Source organism: Adelges cooleyi, unplaced genomic scaffold (assembly GCF_023614345.1).
Source record: "Adelges cooleyi isolate 19-005CV unplaced genomic scaffold, UGA_ACOO_1.1 ACOO_flye_CR_arks_rails_tigmint_CR_PRNA_108, whole genome shotgun sequence".
NCBI classification, from domain to species: domain Eukaryota; kingdom Metazoa; phylum Arthropoda; class Insecta; order Hemiptera; family Adelgidae; genus Adelges; species Adelges cooleyi.
In genome coordinates, this window is record NW_026095761.1 from 10,603,238 (window position 1) to 10,626,811 (window position 23,574).

Here is a 23,574-nt window from a genome sequence, read left to right on the forward strand (position 1 = left end):
TACCTATTAGCATTGATTTTAAATAATAATCAATGCTATTAGTAATTCGTAATTTCTATTTTGTGAATCATCGCAGGTCATGATTTATGAATAATTGTTCACTATAAATTTTTATATTTTGAACTAGATTATTATGAATTCTTGTTAAATAGAAAAACAAATTATAACTAATAATTAGGGATGGTTCAAATTAAACTCCATTTAGTCGTGGTGTTATTGAAATTAGAACAAATTTTAATTTATACTAGTACTTATTAATAACGGCTAGTTACGTTTTTTAACATGCCAACTATAGCTGAAGGAGGTCCAGAGTACAACAAATTGATGTTCCATTATACACGAAGTTGGACAGATGATCTTCCGGTTTGTAAAGTTTCAGGTAAATTTCATGATTTTTTTAGCTGAGAAGTTATTAGTTTTACAATGATGTGTTTTTTATTTTGTGTGTGAAGTCTAGAAGATAACTTTTTTTCCTGTGAACCAATTTACTTGAGTAGCAACTCTATCGATCTGTAATTGTATTCGATTGTTACTGTGGTGGGTCAAAAGTAGAAAAGTTCATTCCTTCCCCTTAAAAACCAAGAAAAACACCAAAAAAATATAGTTCATATTTATATACTTAAAATTACGGTTAGCTTTAACTTTTTTAAGTATAGTCTAACTAGTTCCAAGCTTAGATGGAATGTTGCCACTTTGTGTAGCTCAGCTTAATGCTTGTTTGGAGCGGATTGGGGCAGTACTGGAGTAAATTACTAGCCCCAAATCCAGTTACTTACTTAGCTTTCATAGATATTATGGATTATAGAAATAATCCTGCGGAAATCCCGTTTAGAAAAAATAATATGGATCTTTCCTTTGGAATCCCATACAAGTATTCCCGATCAGGATAGCAATATGTTACTTTCGTAGGAATGGCAGTGCTGTTAGTACCTACAAATTATCTTAGTACCCACCACAACAACCCCTAGAACCGAGCCATATTTGATTTTTGTTATGTAATTTGGTAACCTTAATAAAATTGTAATTTTAGTTAAACATTGTTTAGGAGTTGGGTACTTGACTCGTCAGCGATATAATGAATTAGGTCAGCATCGTGAAGAATTAGAGTCAGAAGATATTTGTCTCAGATGTTGTTACGATGATGGTGTGGTATGGCTGTATGGACTTTTTGATGGCCACAATGGTACAAATGCTGCTCAGTTTGCCCGAGACAGAATTGCAGCAGAAATATTACTAGGTCAACTGCCAAATACAGAATTGGATCAGATAGCTAGAGAAATAATTCAGTATAGACTTAATTAAACACTTTTTTTATTTGATTTTTGTCAAAATTTGTGTTTGTATTATATACACTACATGTGTGTTTGAAATAATTTTAGGCAAAGTTTTACATCTGTGGAAACTACTTATTTAGAGACTATAGACAATAAACTTCTTCAAAGAGCTAGTCTCCAATTTCAACTTCCTGAAAATATATCACCTTATGATGCATATCAACAATACCCACAAATTGTAAATTTTAAAACTACTAATCATAAAATTATGATTTTTAAATTTACATGTATCTTTTATAATTTAGATAGAAAAGCTAAAGGAGCTTAATGAAGAATTATCATGTGGTACTGGGGCAGCTATAGCAATACTAAAAAACAACCATCTTTTTGTTGCTAACGTGGGAGAAAGTCGAATATTATTATGCAAAACCGACCAAGATGATGTTTTAAGAGTAGTACAGTTAAGTGTAGATCATAATTTAACCAACTTAGATGAAGTAATGAGACTGACTAACCTTGGATTGCAAGTAACTGAAGGAAAAATCAATGGTACATTTACAATTTATCTATATAAATTTATTAAATTTAAAAAAAATTAATATATTTTCCATGTTAGGTAGTCGAACAATTGGAAATCAATTAGCAACACGATGTCTTTGTAACTATATGGTAAAAAGTGCGTATAAAGATTATGAAGGACTCAGTTCTGCAGCTGCCGAACCAATAATTGCTGAACCTCATATTACTGGAGGAATAGCAATTGATTCTTCATATCGGTAAATTTTGAATATTTATATTCTATTATTCACATATTATTAATATAATTTTCATGATTTAAATAAGTGTTGCATATAGTAATCTTTTTTTAAAAATTAGATTCATGATGATAGCATCACCGGGTCTTTTAAAAATATTAGAAGAAGCTACTGGAACAAATCAAGTGAACAAAGAATTAGCGCTATTGGTTGTAGAGCAAGTATGTTAAAAAAAAAAAATTGCTTATGTGATTTGTTGTATAAACTAGGGATCTCGGTTATGTATGTGAAGTAATACATCACGGTAACAATTTCCAATCACGAGTCTTATAAACTTATGATTAATTTCACGTGAATCCGTGAGCTGTGAAATAGGGAGCCCTAGTATAAACCCAATATATCCCTTTTATATTTATGCATTTGATTACATATTTTAGTTGCGCATACAGTCTACATTAACTGGTGTTGCACAAGCTGTTGTGGATCATATAGCAAGAATATATCATGATACACATGAAGCTCAAGATAATGTTATTGGTGCTACTCGTCCAAACATAACATTAATGGTGCGTAATTTTAATTTTGCGATGCCCAATGCTATCACAGAACAACAACACAGTTGGAATAGTTCATATGATCAAGGTAAATAATATAATTAAAATATATAATTTTGTATTTAATTTAGTAATAAATTTATGTTTGTGATTTTAGATACTGCCATTAACTTGACTCAAACTACTACATCAACTACAACGGACCAGTCTAGTAGTTTAGCTAAAAAAGTTTTACCTTATGTAGATTTTAATGAATTCAATGCTAATGTAGAAAAAGCACGTGCAAATGGGACTTTGCCTCCAAATATTAACTTTTTCTATTAATAACAGTATTCATAAAATGTAACGGGAGCTTGTTTAAATATGTCAACTTATTAATATACTATTTTTTATTTAATTTAGATTTTATTAACAAAATATAATGATTAGTTCCTATTTTAACAAATAAATTGTATTGTTAACTTTTATTTATTATTTCTTTATATATTTTTTAAATTATAAATATTGGCTATTTCATTAAAGTCCACTTACACCTTCAGTTTTTTCCAATTATATGAGGTTAGCCAAAATCTGAATAGGGCCTATTATTGAAAAATAACACTAGCTAAGTATCTTCAAAAAGAAAAACTACAAAATTGAAACTATTTTAAGAGTAAATGAGTGTTTTATCCATTATGAATCACCCTAAATAGTATATAAATAAGAAAAGGGCCTCCCGGGATTTACCTAGTATCCCAGTAGGTCGTTCACTTATGACCGCTACTACTTTACCCATTTGTCCCCCATAATGCATAATATAAAAATGATATACCTAATAAGTAATATTAACTGAAATGTTATTGAAATAAAACTTTTCACTTCAGATATGTGTATGTAGGATATAGGCAAGATGCAATTTAAATTGTATGGTCCTAAAGTTAACAAATTGGTACCTAAGCAATTTAAACAAAAATAATCAACCATTATTTTAGAAATTTTAAAATGAATAACAATATTTAAAGAATTAAAAGTGATTTTCTTAATTTGAGTACAGTTTCATCCACAATGTTAATTATTATAAACAAAAAATATATAAAATATTGTGGCCTTTTAATTTATTAACAGTCTAATTTTATGGCTACCCACATTTCTACACTACAATGAAATAGTTCGTCTCTAGCACTATAGGACCAAAGATTAAAAAATGTATGTTCTTTTACTTCTTGAGCTTTTACGGTCCTTGAAGGACTTTCGCTGCCTCTACTACATTCCTCCATCTATCTTTATCCATGCTGTCTGCTATTGTTACTCCCTGCGTGCACTCGTTTAGATCATCGTTTGACTTTCATACACGGCCTGCCTACTCGATTTGTTTACTCATGAGGTACGCATTGGTACCGGGTTTTTGATAAATGTATATTTACGAGTGTTATATATTTTATTATAGTTGTAAAATATAATTAGCTTTATTTAGATATACATTTTTTGTTTGTCTATAATAGCTAATATAAGAGATATTATTGAATTATTATACATTTTCTAATAAATCAACATTTATAAAAACCAAAATAGCCAGGATGAACTGATATTGAAAATAAATGATAATTGCACGAATAAAACAACAATTATTTTAATTATGTTACTTAATGTTATCATATATATATATATATTATTATACAAATATTTTTTTAGAGTTCAATTTTTTTTATTATGCTTCATTACTTTCTTCTGGTTTGGTAGATGAATTAAACTCCAACTCAGTGATAGCTTTCTCTAACTTCTCAAATGCTAAAGAAAATTTTAACATCAACTGTTCATACCTATGCACACAAATAAAAATTATTAGTACAAGATTTAGTATTTTAAGGAAGATGGGTACCATATATTATATAGAAAAAAAATGTTCTTCTTACATAAATAATAACTTATGTATTTGCTCTGTTTGTTGTTTGATAGCATTTCTCTGTTTTCTTTCATCATTAACAAGTTTTTCAATATCTTTAGTATATTTGTCTAAATCTCCATAAGACTTATTGTTTAAAGCTGGCCAATTTTCTTTTAAAATGTTCAACTGTTGTGCATAATCCACAAAATCAGTTTCAGCAGAGAGTATAATTTCTCTTTTAGACGTTTCTAGCTGCAAGTCTTCATAGAATGGATCCATCAACTGATCCAAGATTTTTACATGCCCAAGTAATGCAGTTGCATTAGGATGACCAATACAAGCATTACTTATTGTAGTGTCTACTTTATTTATTTCATCAATCAAACTACCCAATGAAAATGATGATTGAGAATTATTTCCGTAAACCTTGTATTCTAAAGCAGCAACGCATTTTTCTAAAATTGCTATTTTATTAATCTCCATAATAATCTAAAAGCAAATTTGTAGTAGTAAATATAAAATAATAATTAAACTATTAGTCAAGTATTAATTTAGTTCAAGGGTTGTTTTTTAATCTAGTTGTTAAACAATGATATATTATTAAGTTATAACCAGTGTTTGGATAGAATACATTCCAAAGTTTTTCATTTTTAATTTCTTTATGAATGCATTACATTTTGAGTAAAATTTAAAAGTAAATTTGAATTATTTGTTTAGCCCCAAAACAAATGTTTAATTGAGCACACATTTTATTCAATATTCTATACAATTTGAAGAAATCTAGATGGGAATGCATAATAATCTTTTTGAAATGGTATGCTCCAAACACTGGTTACAATTAAAATTATTTAAATTTCTATTTACCAAAAAATTAGTGAACTCTAGATTAACAAATAATTACAAATGTGTGTTTCGAAATGTTATATATCGTTCTGTAAATACTATATTGAAGTGCACAAAAATGTATTGTGATATTTCGTAATAAAATTCATTAAATACATGTGTACATATTTAATACAAAACAAGTAAATAGTAATAGTTGCGTTTTTGAAATTGTATGATTTATCGTAACATTATTGACTATTATAGTGTTGTTAATTACAATTTACAAATAGATTACAGTATCAGTACCAGATGGTAAGTCCGGAATATCTACGAGTGTGACCACAACCGGCCTACCCCGCATATCGTTGCCGCGGTTTCCGGCAACGGGCAATCGCACACACTGTGCGCCTGCGTTATGCACAAATACACATTATAGTCTATACACTATACAGATTACAGTGTATTGTATGTATAGTCTTTCGGCTTTCCTCGTTAGCGAGCGCGTCGTACGTAAATTTTGTTAATGTGTGCGTCTGTGTTGTGTATAATTTGAATGTGTGTGTATGTCGAGTGAACGTTGTGGTGCGATAGTATAGTAGCTATTTCGATTTTCGTGTATGCGGCGTCGGTGTAGGCTTTTAGATTCAGCGTTTCCCCGTCTTTGTATACCATTTACGTTACCGATATTCATTACGAAAGGTATTTTAATTATTTAGTACGTTTTGTGTTGCTCCGGTGAAACATTAATCCTTTCGTTTACGTTTTACAACCGTGTGCCGGACGTTTTTATTTTCGCTCTGCGGTCTATACAAACACGGGATTTTTATTTAGTTCGTCTTTATTTTTTTCAAACCGTTTGGCGACATCAATTGTTTGTTTGCATACATTTTTACTCAAGAAATACGCGTGTGTGACTATTTCTCGCGCGTGTTGAATATCCGCCACCACGACGGACCAAGAAATCGACATGGAAAAGAGAATTGAGCTGGAGAAACGGGGCCGAGCTCCCGATGAGGTAATTTGTGTGTGTACGCGGTACACTTAGGGTTTTCATTAATTTTGCATCAAGTCGTTTTTCCAACGTGTGGCCATTTGAAAGCTTAAGTCGGCCGGCTCGCGCGCACGCTCAGGTGACCGCTATTCCGGCATGCGTTCAGCGTGCTGATCTCGAACCATTCGCCAACTCGCGGCCGAAATTTTCCTATGATTACATTTTTCCGGTAATTTGTTACATTATAGTCTATACATCCAGAACGATAATATCGTTTAGCAACATCCTATTGACTATTATCTATTTTGTTTTGGTAATGGTGTGTTTGGTTTGCCTAGTGTCTTATCGTGGTCACGAATCGATCTCACGAGAAATCTACAATATCTGATAATAATAATAATATTATTATAGTATATACTTTGAAATGAACTGTAGTATTTACATTTATCGGTGTATTGTATTATATTGTATACAAGTACTGCATTGCCGCCACTGCGACGGTTTTAATTGAGCTATCGATACAACAGCGACAACGATTGGACAGACAGGTGTGTGCGTGCACATTTCAGTGGTACGAATGGCGAGGGGGGAAGGAGGCAATTCAGTTCAGCGGCCATGTTTTAATTTTAAAAATTTCGTCGCACTTTTTATCGAACTTGGTCGTCTAGTAATAAATACTCATACACGGCAGCCCTTTTCAATTGTTATTTGATTGTTATAATCTGTTTTTCTGTGTAATAAACATTAATGTGTTTGTACATACATATCATGTATGAGGGTTGTAAATATGTCTTTTACCTAGTTCTCGAATCTCGACTGACTGACATTAATTAACTGAAGTATTCATACTACCAATAACTTAAGGTTTATTAACATTTTAAGTACCAAAAAAAATTGTAATTCATCTCCGTTTGCCAATAGTTATAGACCACTGTTTTGTCACCAACTAAATTAATGTTATTAGTGGAATTTTATTTCTAAGTTTTTAAGTGAGGCCCTCAATGTTTAAAATGAAACATGACAGTTATTGGTTGATACAGTGTCATCATAATATTTTTCATAGATCTTTTGCTTTTAACCGAAAAGATTCTGTTGTCTATGTACATTTTGATATTAAAATGAAGTAGCGAAACTATTTTAAAAAAACATAATGATGATTTTGACATTCAAAACAAATGTAATGAAGTTTGATTTTTATGTGTCTCTTTACAATATTGTATACATTTTTTTTTGCACAGATGCAAAAAAAAAAAGGAAAGTTGTTTTTACAATGAAAGTTTTATTTATTTTAAATAAGTAATAACCCATATTATGTATAAATTATAACTTATATCTGTTCTATTCATTCTGTGCTTGCTTTAGAGTTTTTTGAGATAGTAAAATACCAAAACTTAATTTTATCATACTTCAGGTACACACAGATAGCTAACTGATACCACTAAATATCATTCAATTTTAGAAATGGTTTAATATTAACACTTCTTATAAAAAGTAATCAATTTTATTGGCCTCACAAGGAAAATCATATCTTATTGTTTTAACTAAATAAATAGCTTTCAAAATGTGTGTACATACTTAAGTTTAAAACAATTTCACTAAATATTGTTATAATTTTTTTAGGTAGAACAACTTATCTTAGATGATTGCCGGAGTACCACAATAGTTGGTCTCACAAATGAGTATGTTAACCTGAAGAGTCTCAGCTTAATTAGTGTTGGATTGACAAGCTTGAAAGGTTTTCCAAAATTACCAAAACTTCAATATGTAAGTGTGAAAAACACAAAATATAAGTATTTTTATGAAATTTTATGTATATTTATTCATTTGTTATCAGCTGGATCTCAGTGAAAATCGAATTTCTAACAGCTTACAAAATCTAAGCGGTTGTGAAAAACTTAAATCATTAAATCTCAGTCAAAATAAAATAAAAGATTTTGAATCTATTGAACCACTTGTAAGTATTATCATTGTAATTCTTATATTAAAACAAAACACTTTACTTTACATAAATTTTAATAAGATATTATTTCAGGGAGTATTAAAGCAGCTTAAGTTTTTGGATTTATCTAATAATGAAGTGGCAAAGGTTCAAGGATACAAAGAATTTGTAAAAGAAAAATTGACTGGAGTACTTAAGTACCTTGATGGGTAAGCTTTTATATTTGTTTATATATGTTATTACTTTTTGAATGTTAAATTGAAATATACATATTTTTTACTAACTTATACTTTTTTATTATAATTTATGTTTTTTAGTATTTTTTTTATTTTATTCAAAAAACTGTATTACTATTTTATTTTAGGGAAAAAGTTGCTAATGGAGTAAGTGAACCTGGCTCGGATAGTGATGAATCTGCTGATTCAGAATCTGAAGGTAAATACTAAACTGTTCTTTGTGTATAAATTATTTATTTCAGTTTCCACATGGTATAACCATTTATTATAATAGTATTTCAAAGAAGTATTGTATTAAATGAATAATAATACTAATAAACTTAAATTATTGTTGGTCTTTATAAGATACTAATACCAAGTATTACTTAAAATCAAAATTTTTCCATTGTATTGTACCCAGGATTAAACCCCATTGTAAGAATGCTGTTAATGCAGCAACATTCCATTTGTTTGTTTAACAGTGATTAAACATGAACTTTACAATTATGATTTATTTAATGTTTGGTTAAATAATAACCTATACTGATACCTTACCAATGGTGCGTTACAAATAAAATACAACTTTTTGTATTACAATGAAGCTAGCAATTTCATAAGATTAAAAGCTATTTCATTCAAAGTTATTTCCCTAAATCAATGTCCAATACTAGCAGTCTATTATCCTGTATAAATTATTTTTTTTTAATTAGCAATACAGATTATTTTTTTGTCATAATAATTATAGTACACATATCTATAGTATTAAATTGTTTTTATTTCAGCTGAAGAAGAAGAAGGTGATGAAGAAGAGAGTGAATATGAATCTGAAAATGGTGAACAAGAAACTGGAGGTGTGGGCTTGGAAGAAATGCTTAAAGACAATATTGATGAAGAGAGCGAAGGCAATGATTATGTATTAGACGAAGAAGATGAAGAAGAAGAAGGATTAGATACTGATAATACTGATGATAGTGACAACGGTGATGATGAGGCAGACGATAGCCCTGAAAATGGTAATATTTAAGTTCAGTTTCCGATTTAATAACAATATGTACTAACTTTTAGTCACTTTGTATAGGCTCAAACAAACATTTATCAGCAAGTGGTTGAGGCTAAGATTAAACCTGTGTATTTTGTTTTATTAAATGGTGATATAAAAAAAACATTGAGTTTACAAAAATTTAAGAACTGTTAATAATTTAATGTAGATTATTAAATTAGCACTTTAATTTTACAGTAGATTTAAAAACAATAAACCAAGTAACGTCTTAAATCTTTCATAAATATCACATTTCTTTTGTAGTTTTGCTATTAATTAAATATCATAAAGACCATTTTCAACTAGTCACAGTTAAGTTTTGACACTTGCCATCTGACATAATCATGAACTCTTCATAGCTTGTACTCTAGTTTTGCTGCTTCATCAATTTCTCTCAAGTTCTTTGTGATACTTGAATTGGACTTCTACCCAATCTTCTGTACTATATTTAATATTTCATAAGAATTTAATATTAACTTCATATGGAATTTCTGCCATTTTTTTTGCACCAACCCATTTTATAATCATTGCTGAATCGTCCATGTTCGATAGTGTTCCAGAAAAATATTACAAGTTGTACAATATACCTTATCCTAAATTCCGAGATGATCATTAATCATATACCGTTTTCTGTGTTTAATCCTTGTTCTATCTATAGCTAGTGTACCTGGGCCAATAACTTGTTGTAATTTGAGGTCTGCTATTGATCGAGATAAAATAAGAAACACAATTTGTATAGTAATACTGATAATAATATTTCATTACGACTAATGCAATGTTAAAATTAAACACTAACAGAAATATAGTATCTATAAATAGAGCAATTAAGTTAACTTAGTAAACTGTTTTCTTACATGATTACGATCTGTACATAATTTACTTAAAACACTTTTAATTGGTTGAAAATAAACTTAATAACATTGGTATAAATTTGTGTATTAGAAATGTTACCCCACTAGTTTTTACAGGAATTCTATTTCTAAAATTAACATAATTGCTTTTAGGTATAAATCTGTACATTTTAACTGAAAAACTCATAAATATCAGTAAAAATTAGAGGTCTCAATCAATTACATAAAGTCCTGTATTTGTTCATAGACACACACATTGTTCATTTGAAAATTTACTTTTACATAAATATTACACAAATAGTTTTTATTACATAAATATAATCAAAGTATTCAGAAGCTATTTTAGAGTTTCTTTTTTTAGATTAGTTATTATTTTTACAATTTTATTTTTTAGAATCGCAAGACACAAGAGGGAAAAAAAGAAAACTTGATTCAGATTAAATAATTGAGGGAACATTTTTATAATTACTATTATGTTAAGTGGAACAAATTGTAAGTATAAAATTAAGAATATATTTTTGAAATGTTGTTCTAGCAAACATATTTTCATGTTTTATCACTCTAATAATTTATTTTTAATGAATTAATGTTATGCCATTATATTTTTATAAAAATATTGTCCTTAGATACTTGACTTAAAAAACAAATATCATCGAGTGAGTTTTATTTATTTATTCATTTACATATTATATATACATAATAAATATGTATTCACTGTTCAATATTTTAACTTCTTTTATAAATTTTGTCTTTTAAGTTTGATCCAACAAAAAAATGAAATAGTTAAGTCTTAATGAAAAGATATAATGGTGTTTTAAAATATTGTAATATTAAAATATTTTTAAAACAAAATACAAAGAAGACCTTTTGTAATACAATTGATTTTTGTTTTTAAGTTAACTATTATTAACTAATTTAGTTTTAATTTTTGTTTTTTTAACTTTATATTGTGACTGATTTTGTTTTTTTTTTTTTTTTTTTGTCAGTATGAACTTTAAAATAAGCTTCAACAGTAATAACATAGTAGTTGTACAGGGTAAAAGAAAAAAATAATTGAGTATTAAAAATGTAATATGTACAGTATGTCTGGAAAGTGGTATAACTTTGGGATGATATGTTTTTAAGTAGCCTTAATAATGATTTTAAATATTCTAGAATCTCCTAATGATGAGTATAAATTGTGTTATTTTGTGTTGGTCAATAATAATATGGATGTTTGCAAAATTTATTGTAATTTGTACTCCAGATAATTATAATGTATACATAATTTGGTGTTTACTTTAAATTCATGATCAAGTATTTTACTAAAATTAAACGTTTCAAATTTTTATCTTACCTTAATTATATCATATTTGTAGTTATGTAGGTGAAACTTCATGTATTTTATATTTTATAACTTAATAAATAAGTAATGAGTACATCACAAAAAACCTTATATTCATTTGAATAATAACCACTTAAAATGTACTCGTTTAAAAATTGTTTGAAAGTTTTATTTATTAATTTTTTTACCAAGTTTGATCTGTAACAAAATTTGGGATAACAGTGAATATTTAATATTATTTGCCGTTTAGGAAATCAACCGATATGTACTAATTTTTTGCTCTCTTTTCTTAAGCCTCCATTTTAACATTAAAATATTTTCTTGTATGAAGAATAATTAAAATTGTAAGTATTTTCAAAGCTTATACTTTTATTGTAATTTTTGTGTTTTGAGTTAAATTATAATTTTTATGTCCATAATTTTTTAATGACAAGCATATTCTCAATGACCCTATCAAAATATATAAATTTCTTGAAAAAAAAAACAATATATACATTAAATAACATTAAAAAGCTCAAAAATAAAATTTATATTTTGATAATGTATCCTTTGAATGTATTATGAAAATTAAATCTGAGCCCCTAGAATCACACAAGTCATTTAAGCAATCTATTGTTTAAATGGAACTGTCACTATATTACAACACTAAATAGGTTTTTGTATTACTATGTACAATATCTTTTAATGATTTGAAGATGGTATATTGTTATACGTTACGTGCAAGTGTATTTCTACATGTAAGCTATAAACTATATTTTTTTATACAAATGAATATTAAGTAATTTTTAGTTATATTTTAAATTTATAAAAACCAAATATTTCAAATTTTTAGAACATAAATTTATATTTTCATTTGAAAAATTAATTATTGTTATTGGCAAATTATTACCCAACTAATGTCAATTTTATAAATTAAGTTGTCTAAAGTCAACAATCTTTCTATCTGCAAATCATTCTGGGTAAATGTAAATGACACAAGCCTTCTGTTATTTAAAATATTTTGATTTACTATTAATATTCCTTAATTTTATATTATACTTTTTCTGAGGAGTTTTATTGTTTTTGTTGTAAATGATTTAGTTTAATTTTAGATTAAACATTTAAAAAATATATTTTAGAATAAATATTATGTTTATTGTAATATTACTTTTAATATATTATATTTCTTCACAGTGTTAATAATGCTTCTATTTGTACACCATTTTTTTATGTAAACATTTATTTATATCATTGTTAAGTGGTTATATTATGTTACTTCATTTTAATTTTGCTTTAATGTTTTTAAAGTATAATAAATCTGATATAATGCTTGTTTCACAGTTTTATGAATTAGTTGTTTAGTTTTTGACATATTTGTAAAAAGACAAATTATTATAAGAACTAAGAAAAACCAAAATAAATATATTAATAATTAAATTTTGATTTTATTTGTTCATTTTTTCCTAACATAATACCCAAAACACTATTGTTTTATCGATTGTTTCTCATATGTAGTTAACAAATTGGAATATATAATATACAACTAATGTTCAATGTAGTTTAAAAGTATAGAAACAAGAAAGGGTCATTGGTATACGTTTAAACCATATAAATATTATTTATTAAAAGGGATAGGCAATATTTTACAAAAATTGATCTAGTAGCCATTTCACGGATTTTAAGGTGAAAAAATTAATAAGTTTTTTTGGTTAAATACTTTTAAAGTTATTTTTCTTTGAGTTATGATGAAAGTTTGATAAAAAACGACATTCGTAGAAGTAATTTTCTGGCGTATCTATTGGACAGATTTCAATTTTTATTATTCTTATATGTGTAGCTCACAATTTTTTCTATGGGGGCTAAAAGGCCAATTTCTGATTTAGCAATAAGAAAATTAGTTTGACTTATTAGAAAAACAATAAAAAAATAAAAATCTAAATGATTATAATAATTTCTTAAAAACAAAAATAAAAAATCGGTCTTTTAGCCCACATCGAAAAGATGTTAAACTATACAACAAAAGAAATTGTTTTGAAATCGATTCAGTAGACACTTCAGAAAGTGCTTCGCGTTTTAATCTGTATTTGTAAAAAAAATTGACACTTTCCGTTTCCCTTTAAGTTCTTTGAAGTTTTATGTTAAAAAGTCTAGAATTGAAGATAAGTTATACACAATTTTTTTTAATTTACACCACTGAAAACATAATGCTCAAATTATAAAATGTACTTACTTATTTATAACATTATAATAATTATTATTACCTTTTTTTTTTGTGCAAGTATTACGGCGCTATAGAGGGGTACTTCAACGGTCTTTCCCCCGTATCTGCTAAAAAAATTAAAATACTATATGATAATAGTTAATATCACTAACTGCTTACTAATACAACTTGACCAACAGTAAAGTTTAAAATTGCCATTCAAATATAATTTTAATTTCAGTAATTTTTTCTTAGATTAAATTGTGTTTTATTAGTTTCTATACACCAATCAACAATTACTGGATGTTTATATTTTTTTAACTTATTTGCATTTTATAAATAAGAAACTAGTCGATATGATTTGGATGTTTCACAAATTATAAAAATAAAACAATCTTTAGTTGATTTCTAGTCAATAAGTTAATTACAAATATCAACAATTATTTTGAACTAACATTTTAAGGTCATTAATTTTGCTAATTTGCCTTAGTAATACTTCAAAACTTTGGCGCCGCCGATACTGCTGAATACAATGATGTGTGTTTCAAAAGAAAGTCTGAACACATATTAAGTATGAGGAAGAGGATTTAGTTAAAAGAACATCATCATCTTATTAAAGTAAGAGATAAAAATATGCTCAACTTAAAATAGAGTTCACTTATTATTATAAATATATATTTAATTTATTAAAAAAAAAACAAGTATTCATTGAATCACTTTTATATTATACATACACCATTCTACTTATAACAAAATATATAATTTAAATAACCAATTAAACATAAATTAAGCAATAATAGTAAAAATAATTTCTTAACTTTTTATTTTTTGTAATTATAAAACCCTTCGCCGCTCTTGACCCCAAATTTTTTCTCACTTACTAACTTTTCTAATGATGAACAAGGTTTAAATAATGGATTTTCAGGGTATTTTTCGTTCCATCCTTTCAATATAAAATTAGTGGTATCAAGGCCTACGTAATCTGCCAACTCGATAGGTCCCATTGGATGTCCAGCCCCCAATTTCATGGCTATATCAATATCTCTCGGAGAAGCATCTCCTCTTTCCATCAATCTAACAGCTTCTGCTAACAAAGGAACTAGTAATCTGTTAACAACGAATCCAGGTGTGTCCTTGCATGTAATAGCTGTTTTACCAATGGCTTTGGCCCATGCCATTAATGATTCATATGTTTCATCGGATGTTTCAGGGATTCTAACAACTTCTAACAATTTCATTACTGGGACTGGATTGAAAAAATGTAAACCTGCAAATCTATCTTTTCTGTTTGTGACTGATGCAATCTCACCAATAGACAATGATGATGTGTTAGAAGCAAATATAGTCTTTGCTGGTGCAACACTATCTATTGACTGAAACAATTTGTGCTTAATAGACAAATTTTCAACTATTGCTTCTAAAACTAAATCACAATCTTGTACAACATCAGGTAAATTTGTCGAAGAACTAATGCGTGATAAAGTTTCACTTACAAACTTTTCGCCATCTTGAGGTTTTTCCTTGTAGACCTTTTTAGCAACTCTTTGTATACTAGTTTGAATACTCTTTTCAGTTTTGTCTAGAATGTCTTTATTGATTTCCACAATAGTTACATTATGTCCAGTTTGAGCCGCTACCTGCGCAATTCCAGAACCCATTAATCCACCTCCAACAACAACAACATTCTTGATGGCAGCACGAGCAATTGATGTTGAGAAATTACGACAAATCAAATTTAAACCCAACATTATGTTTTTTTCAATATAAAATTATTATAAAACTAGGTTGTATTAAATGGAACACGGAAGTGAAAAGTGAAAATGTGTAAGTTAATTATGGCACATCACAAGCCAATAGCCAGCTAACGAATGAATTCTAGAGGGATTCAGGCGTATAGCATTGGGCAATGATATGATATAATAAATATAAATAAATAACAAGGTTTTTCTAGATCTTGACCCATCAATGTCTATAAAAAAAAAAATTCTAATTCTTGAACAGGTTACAGGTAGTAAGTTTAAAATAGTGTTTTCTTTTGATAAATCTCTTTTTTTTGAGGTTATAGGTATATAACAATATTTGAACCTATTGACTTAAAAATAATTAATAATTTTGGATAGATTGTTCATAAAATATAATTTATATGATAACCAATTTCCGATTTATTTTATAAAGATTTTTTTAAATCATCGTACTTAAATATAAGAAAATGTGAAAACTCAAAATCAAGATGGATTGATTACAGTTGATAGGCAATCATGATGTTTTGGAATTTCTTATCGCTTTTATAATTTTAAACCACGGTATCATGTTAAATTTAAAAAATAACTTGTCTTATCAGACATCTTTTTTCGATCCTGCGGTTCCTGCCGGCTTTTAAAAATAAAATATTGTATTAATTCTAATTAGTAACTAAGTTTTTAGCCATAAACTGTAAACTTTAAGCTTGATTAGTTTTTGTAGTTTGTACTTTATAGTAAAAGGCTAATTTAATTTACCATGACTGATTATGAGCATCGACGATGGAGTCATCTGAAAAAAATCTTGGAGCGTTCTAGCCCGTTTTGTCATCCTGACTTTGAACCTGGTACAGGAATATTAGAATTTCTACAAAATTCATGTAAATTACTAGTCATTGGTGCTGGTGGTTTGGGTTGCGAACTTCTGAAAGATCTTGCAATGATGGGTTTTGGTGACATTCATGTCATTGATATGGATACAATAGACTTGTCAAATCTTAACAGACAATTTTTGTTTCGAAAGAAAGATGTTAATAGTTCTAAAGCCGAAGTGGCAGCAAAATTTATCAATGAAAGAGTGCCTACATGTTGTGTTACACCTCATCATTGCAAAATACAAGACAAGGATGAAGATTTTTATAAACAGTTTCATTTAGTGGTATGTGGGCTAGATTCCGTTGTTGCACGCAGATGGATAAATGGTATGTTAGTATCCATATTGGTGTATGATGAGCAACAACAGCTTGATAACACTACTGTCATACCATTGATTGATGGAGGCACTGAAGGTTTTAAAGGAAATGTGCGTGTTATATTACCAGGAATAACACCTTGTATTGATTGCACTTTGGATTTATTTCCACCACAGGTACTAAAATTTATTACTCATACATATTGAAGCTTTAATAGATCGTTGATTTTTTCTTGACCAATATTCATGTTTTTGTTTATTAATCTATTCATGTTACACTTTTCAGGTTACTAGTCAAGTAACTTTTTAAACAAAAACGGCAACATTAGGGGGCGTTATTGAAAATAATGTAAATTAATTAGTACTACTTTATAGCATTTAATTTAAGTTTATATGTTCTGCATGCCACGAGGATTTGAGAGTAGTGACATCCCAACCTTCTGAAATGTTGTTAGCTAAAGAACTTTTTTTTTTATTGGCTTTACTTTATCTGATTCCCTTAGATTAGAGGCTCCACTCTTCTTACTTACAAATCTGAATATATGACAATAGAATAAGGTTCTATTTGAAACATCACTAGACCTTTTACCTCAGAGCAGTCGCTTTTTTGAAAATCCCATTGGCAGTTGCACTGCAGTGTTTACACCGCTTCCTATCTTGTGACTTGCCATGGGAAATTTTTTTTTTTCGCCTATTGTGTTCTATTTTTTAACTAGTAATTAGCAAAAATAATATCAAGCTGACATTACACATTTAAATTTGTAAGCACTAGGAGATTAAACATTCAGGCATTCGGAACTGAAAGGGTTAAAGAGAATTTTTAATTTATATAACGATCATTATGTTCAAAAATAGGAAACTTATTTTAATAACCTAATAGTAATTATTTTTCATGTATATGTAAAATACAAATAGAACTGCTGGTAGGTACTTCTATTAATAACACATAGATATATTTTTAAAAAAAAATGTGTGTATTTAATAAACAATATTCAAGAGTTTAATATATAATAACTATAATTATTTCAGATATTACAAAACTACTACAAATTTATTTACATGTACCTAAATGATTAAAATAAATCTAAAATGAAAACCACCCAGGAAAACCAGGTCTGTCCTTGTTTTTATCCAGGAAACCTTTGTACATTTCTCGAGACATTTTTGTTGACTTTTCATCATCATCACGTCGTTTTTTATTTTCCTCACTAGTACATACTTCAGGAAATTCAAATTCTTGATCACGAGGCTGAAATATACAATACTTAATTTTAAAATATTTTTTATTAATCTAAATATAATTTTTTTATAAAAATAAAAGTTACATGATTTATAAACTTATGACAAGGAACAACTGACAATAGGTACACTTAAAAATAAGTAAAAACTTCATAAAAAATTCTTTCAGTTCTTGCATACTGCTGTTTTGGAATATCTAAAATAAGTATTTTTCGGTCGATAAATTAGGTTATGTTAGGGTTTACCTGTAATGCTGTTTACCATTTTACTCTCTTTTGAAAAACCTGGTCCACTTTTCTAGTTAATAAAATGTAATAGTTGTAGTACTCTTTTATTATAGTAGAAAAATTATTACTGTTAACTGATATGATGAGTATAGATAAACCATATTTTAATTATATCATGTAAACAAAGTATTAATTTACGATATAATACCACAATAACCGTTCTTACATAAAAATGACATTACAAAAAAATTAATTGTCATAATTAAAATTAAAAAATGTATTGATTTGTTGAAATTATATTATTTATGTTGAATATTTATTATTATGTTGAATTTATATTAGAAATTATGACAGTAATAATATTCTTACCAATGTAACATACGCGCGTCTAAAATCATCATCTTTAACAACTTGTCCATATTTGTTTCTAATGGCCCTTCTCAATAGACCTATAAATATAATATACTGAATTAATAAATTAGTTATACTATTTTTATATGTTCGCCATGATAAATAGTTAGTATTACCATTTTCAATATCCGATTCTACATTAATAACTGTAACTTTATATATTTTTTCTAAATAGTTTTTAATATCATAATTGCTCATTCCAGTAGGCACTGCAAATTGTACTACATTTTTCGGTTGTTTCTCTTCTGGTCGTAATAACTTCATCCAAAAATTTGGTAAAAACACTCGCAATTGAGGGTTCCCTCGCTGATATATTGGGTACCTAAAAAAGTCGTCTTTTATGAACAATATTGAATATATATAAAACGTATTGAATAATATTCATGTATTTTATACGATTATTCATTAAAAACAATTTGTATTTTACACGATGTTAGGCCAGTAAGTTGTATAATTTTAACATCCAACTTACCATCTACTTGACATAATGGTATGAAAACGTGTTTTTTTTAATTTATATGAAACTAATTTTTTAACTGAAATTGTTCATTAAAATTGTTAAAAAAAAACTTTTAACCATAAATAAATACAATTTTTAGATTATGTTCATAAATTATACCGGTAATAAATAAGAACTTCTGAAGTCTGATTTCTTGATTCTCACTTCTCCGTTCTCTTATCACCAAAGCGTCAAGCGTGATAAGCATGAACATCTTATCATATTACGTTTAACTTTTTTCTGCTACAACGTCCTTGGATTTGTTATATTTTTTTTTATTATAAGGAAAAGCGGGAATTTTTTAAAAATTAAAATAATAAATACTAAATAACTTAAATGAATTGATCGGATTTAAATTTCAAACATAACATAATTTTTTTTTCACAATATGGTTCTTTATTCTAAGTATAATTTAGTTCACTTAATCATAAAATTTAAATATCATTAAAAAAGTAAAATTGTTCTTAATTGACTTTCAACTAACAATATGTGTATAGTTGAAAAAATGTCTCAGTAATTACTTGTCTTCAGCAGTTTTTTACTTTATATTATAAGAATTAACTAAAATGTCTTACAGAATTATATTCATAGATAGCAATGTAATTTATTAATAATGAATTTTCTTATAGGTTACATACCCTTTATGCACTATAGCAAGTACACCACGGTTACCTGAACACTGTATTGAGTATGTTAAATTAATACAATGGCCTAAAGAAAATCCGTTTGATAGTAACATCGATACAGATGACCCTACACATATTAGTTGGATCTATGAAAAATCACTTGAAAGAGCTGATCAATTTGGTTAGTATACACACAAAAATGAAATCTGTAAATATTATTAAAAATTAAATTATTTTCTTTAGGTATATTTGGAGTAAATTATCGCTTAGTTCAAGGAGTGATTAAAAATATTATACCTGCAGTTGCATCAACAAATGCTGTGATAGCTGCAGCTTGTGCAACTGAATCCTTTAAAGTAGCTACTAGTTGCTGCTCTCTGTTAAATAACTATGCAGTATTTAATGACGCTGATGGTATTTATACGTATACTTATGAAGCTGAACGTAAATCGGATTGTATAACATGCTGGCCAGCTGCTTCTAGATATCTCGATATAGATGATACCAACATACGGCTTGAAAGAGTTATTGAGATGCTTCGAGAGCATCCCCAATATCAAATGAAAGATCCTGCGTTGACAATAGAGATTGATAGTAAAAGAAAAACATTGTACATGCCAAATGTACCTAGTATAGAATTGAAAACGCGACCAAATTTAAGGATGACATTAGAGCAGTTAGGAATATCAGATGGTTGTAAATTATTAGTAGCCGATATCACAAACCCTAAAGCTTTTGAAATAATTCTTAGAATTAAAAACAATTGTGTCTCTATGGAATAACAAGATCTAATATAAGTAAATTATTTAAATTATTTATTGTTGCATCATTTAAATATTTTCAATCTTATACCTAATATTATACTAACCAAATAATATAACAAAATTTAAATTAAATAAACGCTAAAATAATATTTAACTGTTCTATGGTTTCTTTTAAAAACAACTTGTATTTATCAAGTAGAAAATAATTTCTTTTTAACTATCATTATTTTTATAATTATTACAATATTATTATTTGACATTTTTGTGTAATTTATTATTAAAAGGTTTCTATGAACATTTTTGAATTGCTAATTGCAATAAGTGGACACTTATAATTTTTGAAATTTCCAATACCGAATAGTTCGCCCAATAGTCGAGTTTCCTCTATCATCTAGTCCTATTGAACAATGGTATAACTACAGCTGTAATGCTATAACATACATTTTTTAATATTACTGAGAATTATAGGAAAAGTTATTTTTAATAACTTGAGTTACTAAGTTAAATTAAATTGACTGCAAATTTTGAAATCAAGCACAGTAGGACAAGTATACGTAAATGAGTAAGTAAGGGAGGTTTAGTGTTCACAGATAAAAGGCTCTTTAGGGTCTTCGGAGAGCCACAGAAGAATGTGCGCGTATGGACTACTAGGTACTACGTTGTTGCAATTCTATCCGTTTAAAGTAGTCCACAATATTTAGTTTTGCTTTAGAAAATCTATACCTCTTTTAGTGGTTACTGAATACTGATTAGTCCCTTGTCGGTCACGCCTCTCTTATAAAACCATTGATTCAATACTGATATTAATATATTATAATACATAATTTGTCCCTATAAGTTGTAGACATAAATTAAATTACCCTTTATGGTGTAGTTATGAATTAAAATTATTAATCAGGCAAAAGAAAAATGCTCATTATATTTTTAAAACATTAAATACCTACTACTGCATCTTATCTGAAATTTTTTTTTCTTCGTAATAAATGTAAATATATGAGATATCGTGACTATAAAACTTACATTAATAACGTTCTGTGCCCTGTTAATGTCAATCCCAAATCTTTTTGGAAGTTTTATAAAAATCATCATCATACCTACCTGCAACTATGTCATATCTTGATAATGAGGCTTATACCTCTTCAAAGATGTCCTCATTCGGGATATGACGATGCAAGAAATTCTTTTATGATTATGTAATTAAATAAAAGATTTCGATTGCTTAACTAAAAATGTTTATATAAATAACTTATTAACCAAATTGATTGTCCTAAACTTGCTGAACGTTTAATTTTCAAAATTAATTCTTTAAATTCTAGAAATAAATCACTATTTTATCCCTTCATTTCTTCTAATACCTACAATATGCACTCTCCTGCAAATAAACTTAACTCTGTGTAGTGTGTACAATATTGATTTATTTAATACGTCACTCTTTGAGTTAACACTGTAACTTAACAGGTGCATTATAAATAATGTATATTTTATCGAATTTACTTTTTAACTTTATTTTATTTGGATATGTAATTATATACTTGGATTTATATATTATGTAAATATGTATTTGTTTTTTTTTTATTCGAATTCAAATTAATGTTAAATGTACTTAAACTGTCATTTTATATATATATATATATATAGTAATTGGAGAAAATTTTCCGTAATAAAGATTATTATTATTATAATACTAAACTTTATAAAGTTGTCCTCTATTCAGCAAAATTGTATGTTATTTTACTCTGTTAGTATGAAGAGGACATGTACGATTATAGTATCTATATATGTACTTCAACCTATTAAATTATTCGATTTGATTTTACCTCGAGTGGGGTTTATTTTGCAGGCCCTCTTAACTCGATGCACAATAGGCAACCGTATCGGTAAAGAAAGCAAAAATCGAACGATTGTATTTTAAAAACAACTTCTATAGAATTTGCGATAAATAAGATTCATCAAATCGCATATTAGACATTTCCCTCCCAGAACGTCATGCACGTATCACACAATGCGTCAAATCAACCCAAACAATTCCAGATCAAAAAGGAAGGACGATCAATTTCCAATAAATAAAAAATAATAGAAATTAAATCGCTTACATAAACACGGGCCCGATAACATCGACCCAATACTGTAGAGTATTTATTTGTGCTATTTAAAGCCTTATTTGAATCGGTGCCGGCGATTTAATACTGCTGGCTGTGGTGTTTCTCTCGCGCGGATGTACATAATATATATAGGATAGGTATAATATTTATATAAATGTTGATATACACACACATAGAAAGAGGATGTCTTCGTGCCCTGCGGTTTCCTTTCGGCCCGAGTCCTACTGTAATAACAACAATTGACAATGTGTATAAAAATAACAATGACTCTTGTGACTCGTGGTATTATATTTTTATGTGTATACAGGATAGTGTACGTATAATATTGTATATGTATATGTATGATATTAGTTATTGAATAGTGTAAAAAGGGACACAACAACACCACTACGTGGAGGGTCTGACAGGTCGTCGCCGAGCAGTTTGCAAAAAATAATGTGTATATGTATAATAGCCAATAGGTACGCTAAAACCGTCAAACGGGCTTAAACGCTTGTAGTTTCATACTGCCACCGCATTGTTATAGCAAAATTCCGTGGTGGTGGCGGCGAACTTGTACGACTTGGTCTATAGACCACATAAATATATTACTTATACATAATATACAATTTATTGTATACTTAGTTGGCTCTAGGGACATTCATTTCAGTTTGCTAACTCATAAATGCTTATCTATCAGAAATATTATAATCTGTACAAATTCTAATTAATGTTCTTGATTCCGGATTCGTATTCCATGTGTACTAAAATTACTTAAATAATGTATAGTAATGTTATGTAGATAATGGAGATACCATAGAATAAAATAAAATGTAATATAGTTGATATGAGTAACAGTAGTTAAACATTATTAGTCTTACAGATTAAGATATTTGGTAAGTTGGAGCTTCCTTGTCTGGTGGCCCTAAAAGGAGCCATTTTGGGATTCGGGTGCATTGAGTTAAGTTGCATGTAACCAGGCTAAG

The 23,574-nt window shown here is 28.0% G+C and overlaps 6 protein-coding genes across 7 annotated transcripts; 3 read left to right on the top strand and 3 right to left on the bottom strand.

The window, feature by feature from the left end:
* The first annotated feature begins 9 nt into the window (after positions 1-9).
* Positions 10-3,050, top strand: LOC126846325 (TGF-beta-activated kinase 1 and MAP3K7-binding protein 1-like). Its single transcript, XM_050585643.1, has 8 exons — positions 10-379; positions 1,046-1,286; positions 1,380-1,512; positions 1,580-1,823; positions 1,891-2,050; positions 2,151-2,250; positions 2,467-2,671; positions 2,741-3,050. Exons 1-8 carry the CDS (start codon positions 283-285, stop codon positions 2,905-2,907), a joined length of 1,347 nt encoding a protein of 448 aa, XP_050441600.1. The 5' UTR covers positions 10-282; the 3' UTR covers positions 2,908-3,050.
* Positions 3,051-4,131: 1,081 nt separating this feature from the next.
* LOC126846359 (uncharacterized) lies at positions 4,132-5,517 on the bottom strand. The gene is made up of 3 exons (XM_050585699.1): positions 5,312-5,517; positions 4,476-4,936; positions 4,132-4,382 (listed from the first exon to the last, which is right to left on the bottom strand). Exons 2-3 carry the CDS (start codon positions 4,928-4,930, stop codon positions 4,271-4,273), a joined length of 567 nt encoding a protein of 188 aa, XP_050441656.1. The 5' UTR covers positions 4,931-4,936; positions 5,312-5,517; the 3' UTR covers positions 4,132-4,270.
* A 216-nt stretch (positions 5,518-5,733) lies between these two features.
* LOC126846348 (acidic leucine-rich nuclear phosphoprotein 32 family member A) lies at positions 5,734-12,860 on the top strand. Of its 2 annotated transcripts, XR_007686877.1 has the most exons (8): positions 5,734-6,287; positions 7,884-8,027; positions 8,098-8,217; positions 8,296-8,411; positions 8,567-8,637; positions 9,200-9,430; positions 10,702-10,799; positions 11,294-12,860. XR_007686877.1 is itself a non-coding variant. In XM_050585682.1 (7 exons), the coding sequence occupies exons 1-7, from the start codon at positions 6,240-6,242 to the stop codon at positions 10,746-10,748; spliced, it is 777 nt and encodes a 258-aa protein (XP_050441639.1). In that variant the 5' UTR covers positions 5,734-6,239; the 3' UTR covers positions 10,749-10,923. The 2 variants fall into 2 exon arrangements, 1 of the variants encoding a protein (XP_050441639.1); XM_050585682.1 differs by lacking the exon at positions 11,294-12,860 and having other exon boundaries at positions 10,702-10,923.
* Positions 12,861-14,514: 1,654 nt separating this feature from the next.
* LOC126846341 (hydroxyacyl-coenzyme A dehydrogenase, mitochondrial-like) lies at positions 14,515-15,814 on the bottom strand. The gene has a single exon (XM_050585668.1). It carries the CDS (start codon positions 15,556-15,558, stop codon positions 14,632-14,634), a length of 927 nt encoding a protein of 308 aa, XP_050441625.1. The 5' UTR covers positions 15,559-15,814; the 3' UTR covers positions 14,515-14,631.
* Positions 15,815-16,147: 333 nt separating this feature from the next.
* LOC126846335 (nedd8-activating enzyme E1 catalytic subunit) lies at positions 16,148-22,025 on the top strand. Its single transcript, XM_050585655.1, has 3 exons — positions 16,148-16,918; positions 19,747-19,924; positions 19,987-22,025. The coding sequence occupies exons 1-3, from the start codon at positions 16,310-16,312 to the stop codon at positions 20,523-20,525; spliced, it is 1,326 nt and encodes a 441-aa protein (XP_050441612.1). The 5' UTR covers positions 16,148-16,309; the 3' UTR covers positions 20,526-22,025.
* LOC126846366 (probable 39S ribosomal protein L23, mitochondrial) lies at positions 17,695-19,302 on the bottom strand. The gene is made up of 5 exons (XM_050585711.1): positions 19,238-19,302; positions 19,091-19,154; positions 18,735-18,940; positions 18,577-18,656; positions 17,695-17,990 (listed from the first exon to the last, which is right to left on the bottom strand). Exons 2-5 carry the CDS (start codon positions 19,102-19,104, stop codon positions 17,826-17,828), a joined length of 465 nt encoding a protein of 154 aa, XP_050441668.1. The 5' UTR covers positions 19,105-19,154; positions 19,238-19,302; the 3' UTR covers positions 17,695-17,825.
* Positions 22,026-23,574: the final 1,549 nt, after the last annotated feature.

What these genes read in the sequence shown, in the direction of transcription:
- LOC126846366 (XM_050585711.1), bottom strand. An exon ending in AGAATCGGATATTGAAAATG is followed by an intron (nt 18,657 to 18,734) that starts GTAATACTAACT and finishes TTATATTTATAG; the next exon opens with GTCTATTGAGAAGGGCCATT. An exon ending in GACGCGCGTATGTTACATTG is followed by an intron (nt 17,991 to 18,576) that starts GTAAGAATATTA and finishes TGTATATTTCAG; the next exon opens with CCTCGTGATCAAGAATTTGA.
- LOC126846348 (XM_050585682.1), top strand. Translation starts at nt 6,240, where the DNA reads ATGGAAAAGAGAATTGAGCTGGAGAAACGGGGCCGAGCTCCCGATGAG. An exon ending in GTACTTAAGTACCTTGATGG is followed by an intron (nt 8,412 to 8,566) that starts GTAAGCTTTTAT and finishes ATTTTATTTTAG; the next exon opens with GGAAAAAGTTGCTAATGGAG. An exon ending in TGCTGATTCAGAATCTGAAG is followed by an intron (nt 8,638 to 9,199) that starts GTAAATACTAAA and finishes TTTTTATTTCAG; the next exon opens with CTGAAGAAGAAGAAGGTGAT.
- LOC126846325 (XM_050585643.1), top strand. Translation starts at nt 283, where the DNA reads ATGCCAACTATAGCTGAAGGAGGTCCAGAGTACAACAAATTGATGTTC. An exon ending in AACTGAAGGAAAAATCAATG is followed by an intron (nt 1,824 to 1,890) that starts GTACATTTACAA and finishes TTTCCATGTTAG; the next exon opens with GTAGTCGAACAATTGGAAAT. An exon ending in GCAATTGATTCTTCATATCG is followed by an intron (nt 2,051 to 2,150) that starts GTAAATTTTGAA and finishes TTTAAAAATTAG; the next exon opens with ATTCATGATGATAGCATCAC.
- LOC126846335 (XM_050585655.1), top strand. Translation starts at nt 16,310, where the DNA reads ATGACTGATTATGAGCATCGACGATGGAGTCATCTGAAAAAAATCTTG. An exon ending in TGGATTTATTTCCACCACAG is followed by an intron (nt 16,919 to 19,746) that starts GTACTAAAATTT and finishes ATTTTCTTATAG; the next exon opens with GTTACATACCCTTTATGCAC. An exon ending in TGAAAGAGCTGATCAATTTG is followed by an intron (nt 19,925 to 19,986) that starts GTTAGTATACAC and finishes TATTTTCTTTAG; the next exon opens with GTATATTTGGAGTAAATTAT.
- LOC126846359 (XM_050585699.1), bottom strand. Translation starts at nt 4,930, where the DNA reads ATGGAGATTAATAAAATAGCAATTTTAGAAAAATGCGTTGCTGCTTTA. An exon ending in ATACATAAGTTATTATTTAT is followed by an intron (nt 4,383 to 4,475) that starts GTAAGAAGAACA and finishes TTGTGTGCATAG; the next exon opens with GTATGAACAGTTGATGTTAA.
- LOC126846341 (XM_050585668.1), bottom strand. Translation starts at nt 15,558, where the DNA reads ATGTTGGGTTTAAATTTGATTTGTCGTAATTTCTCAACATCAATTGCT.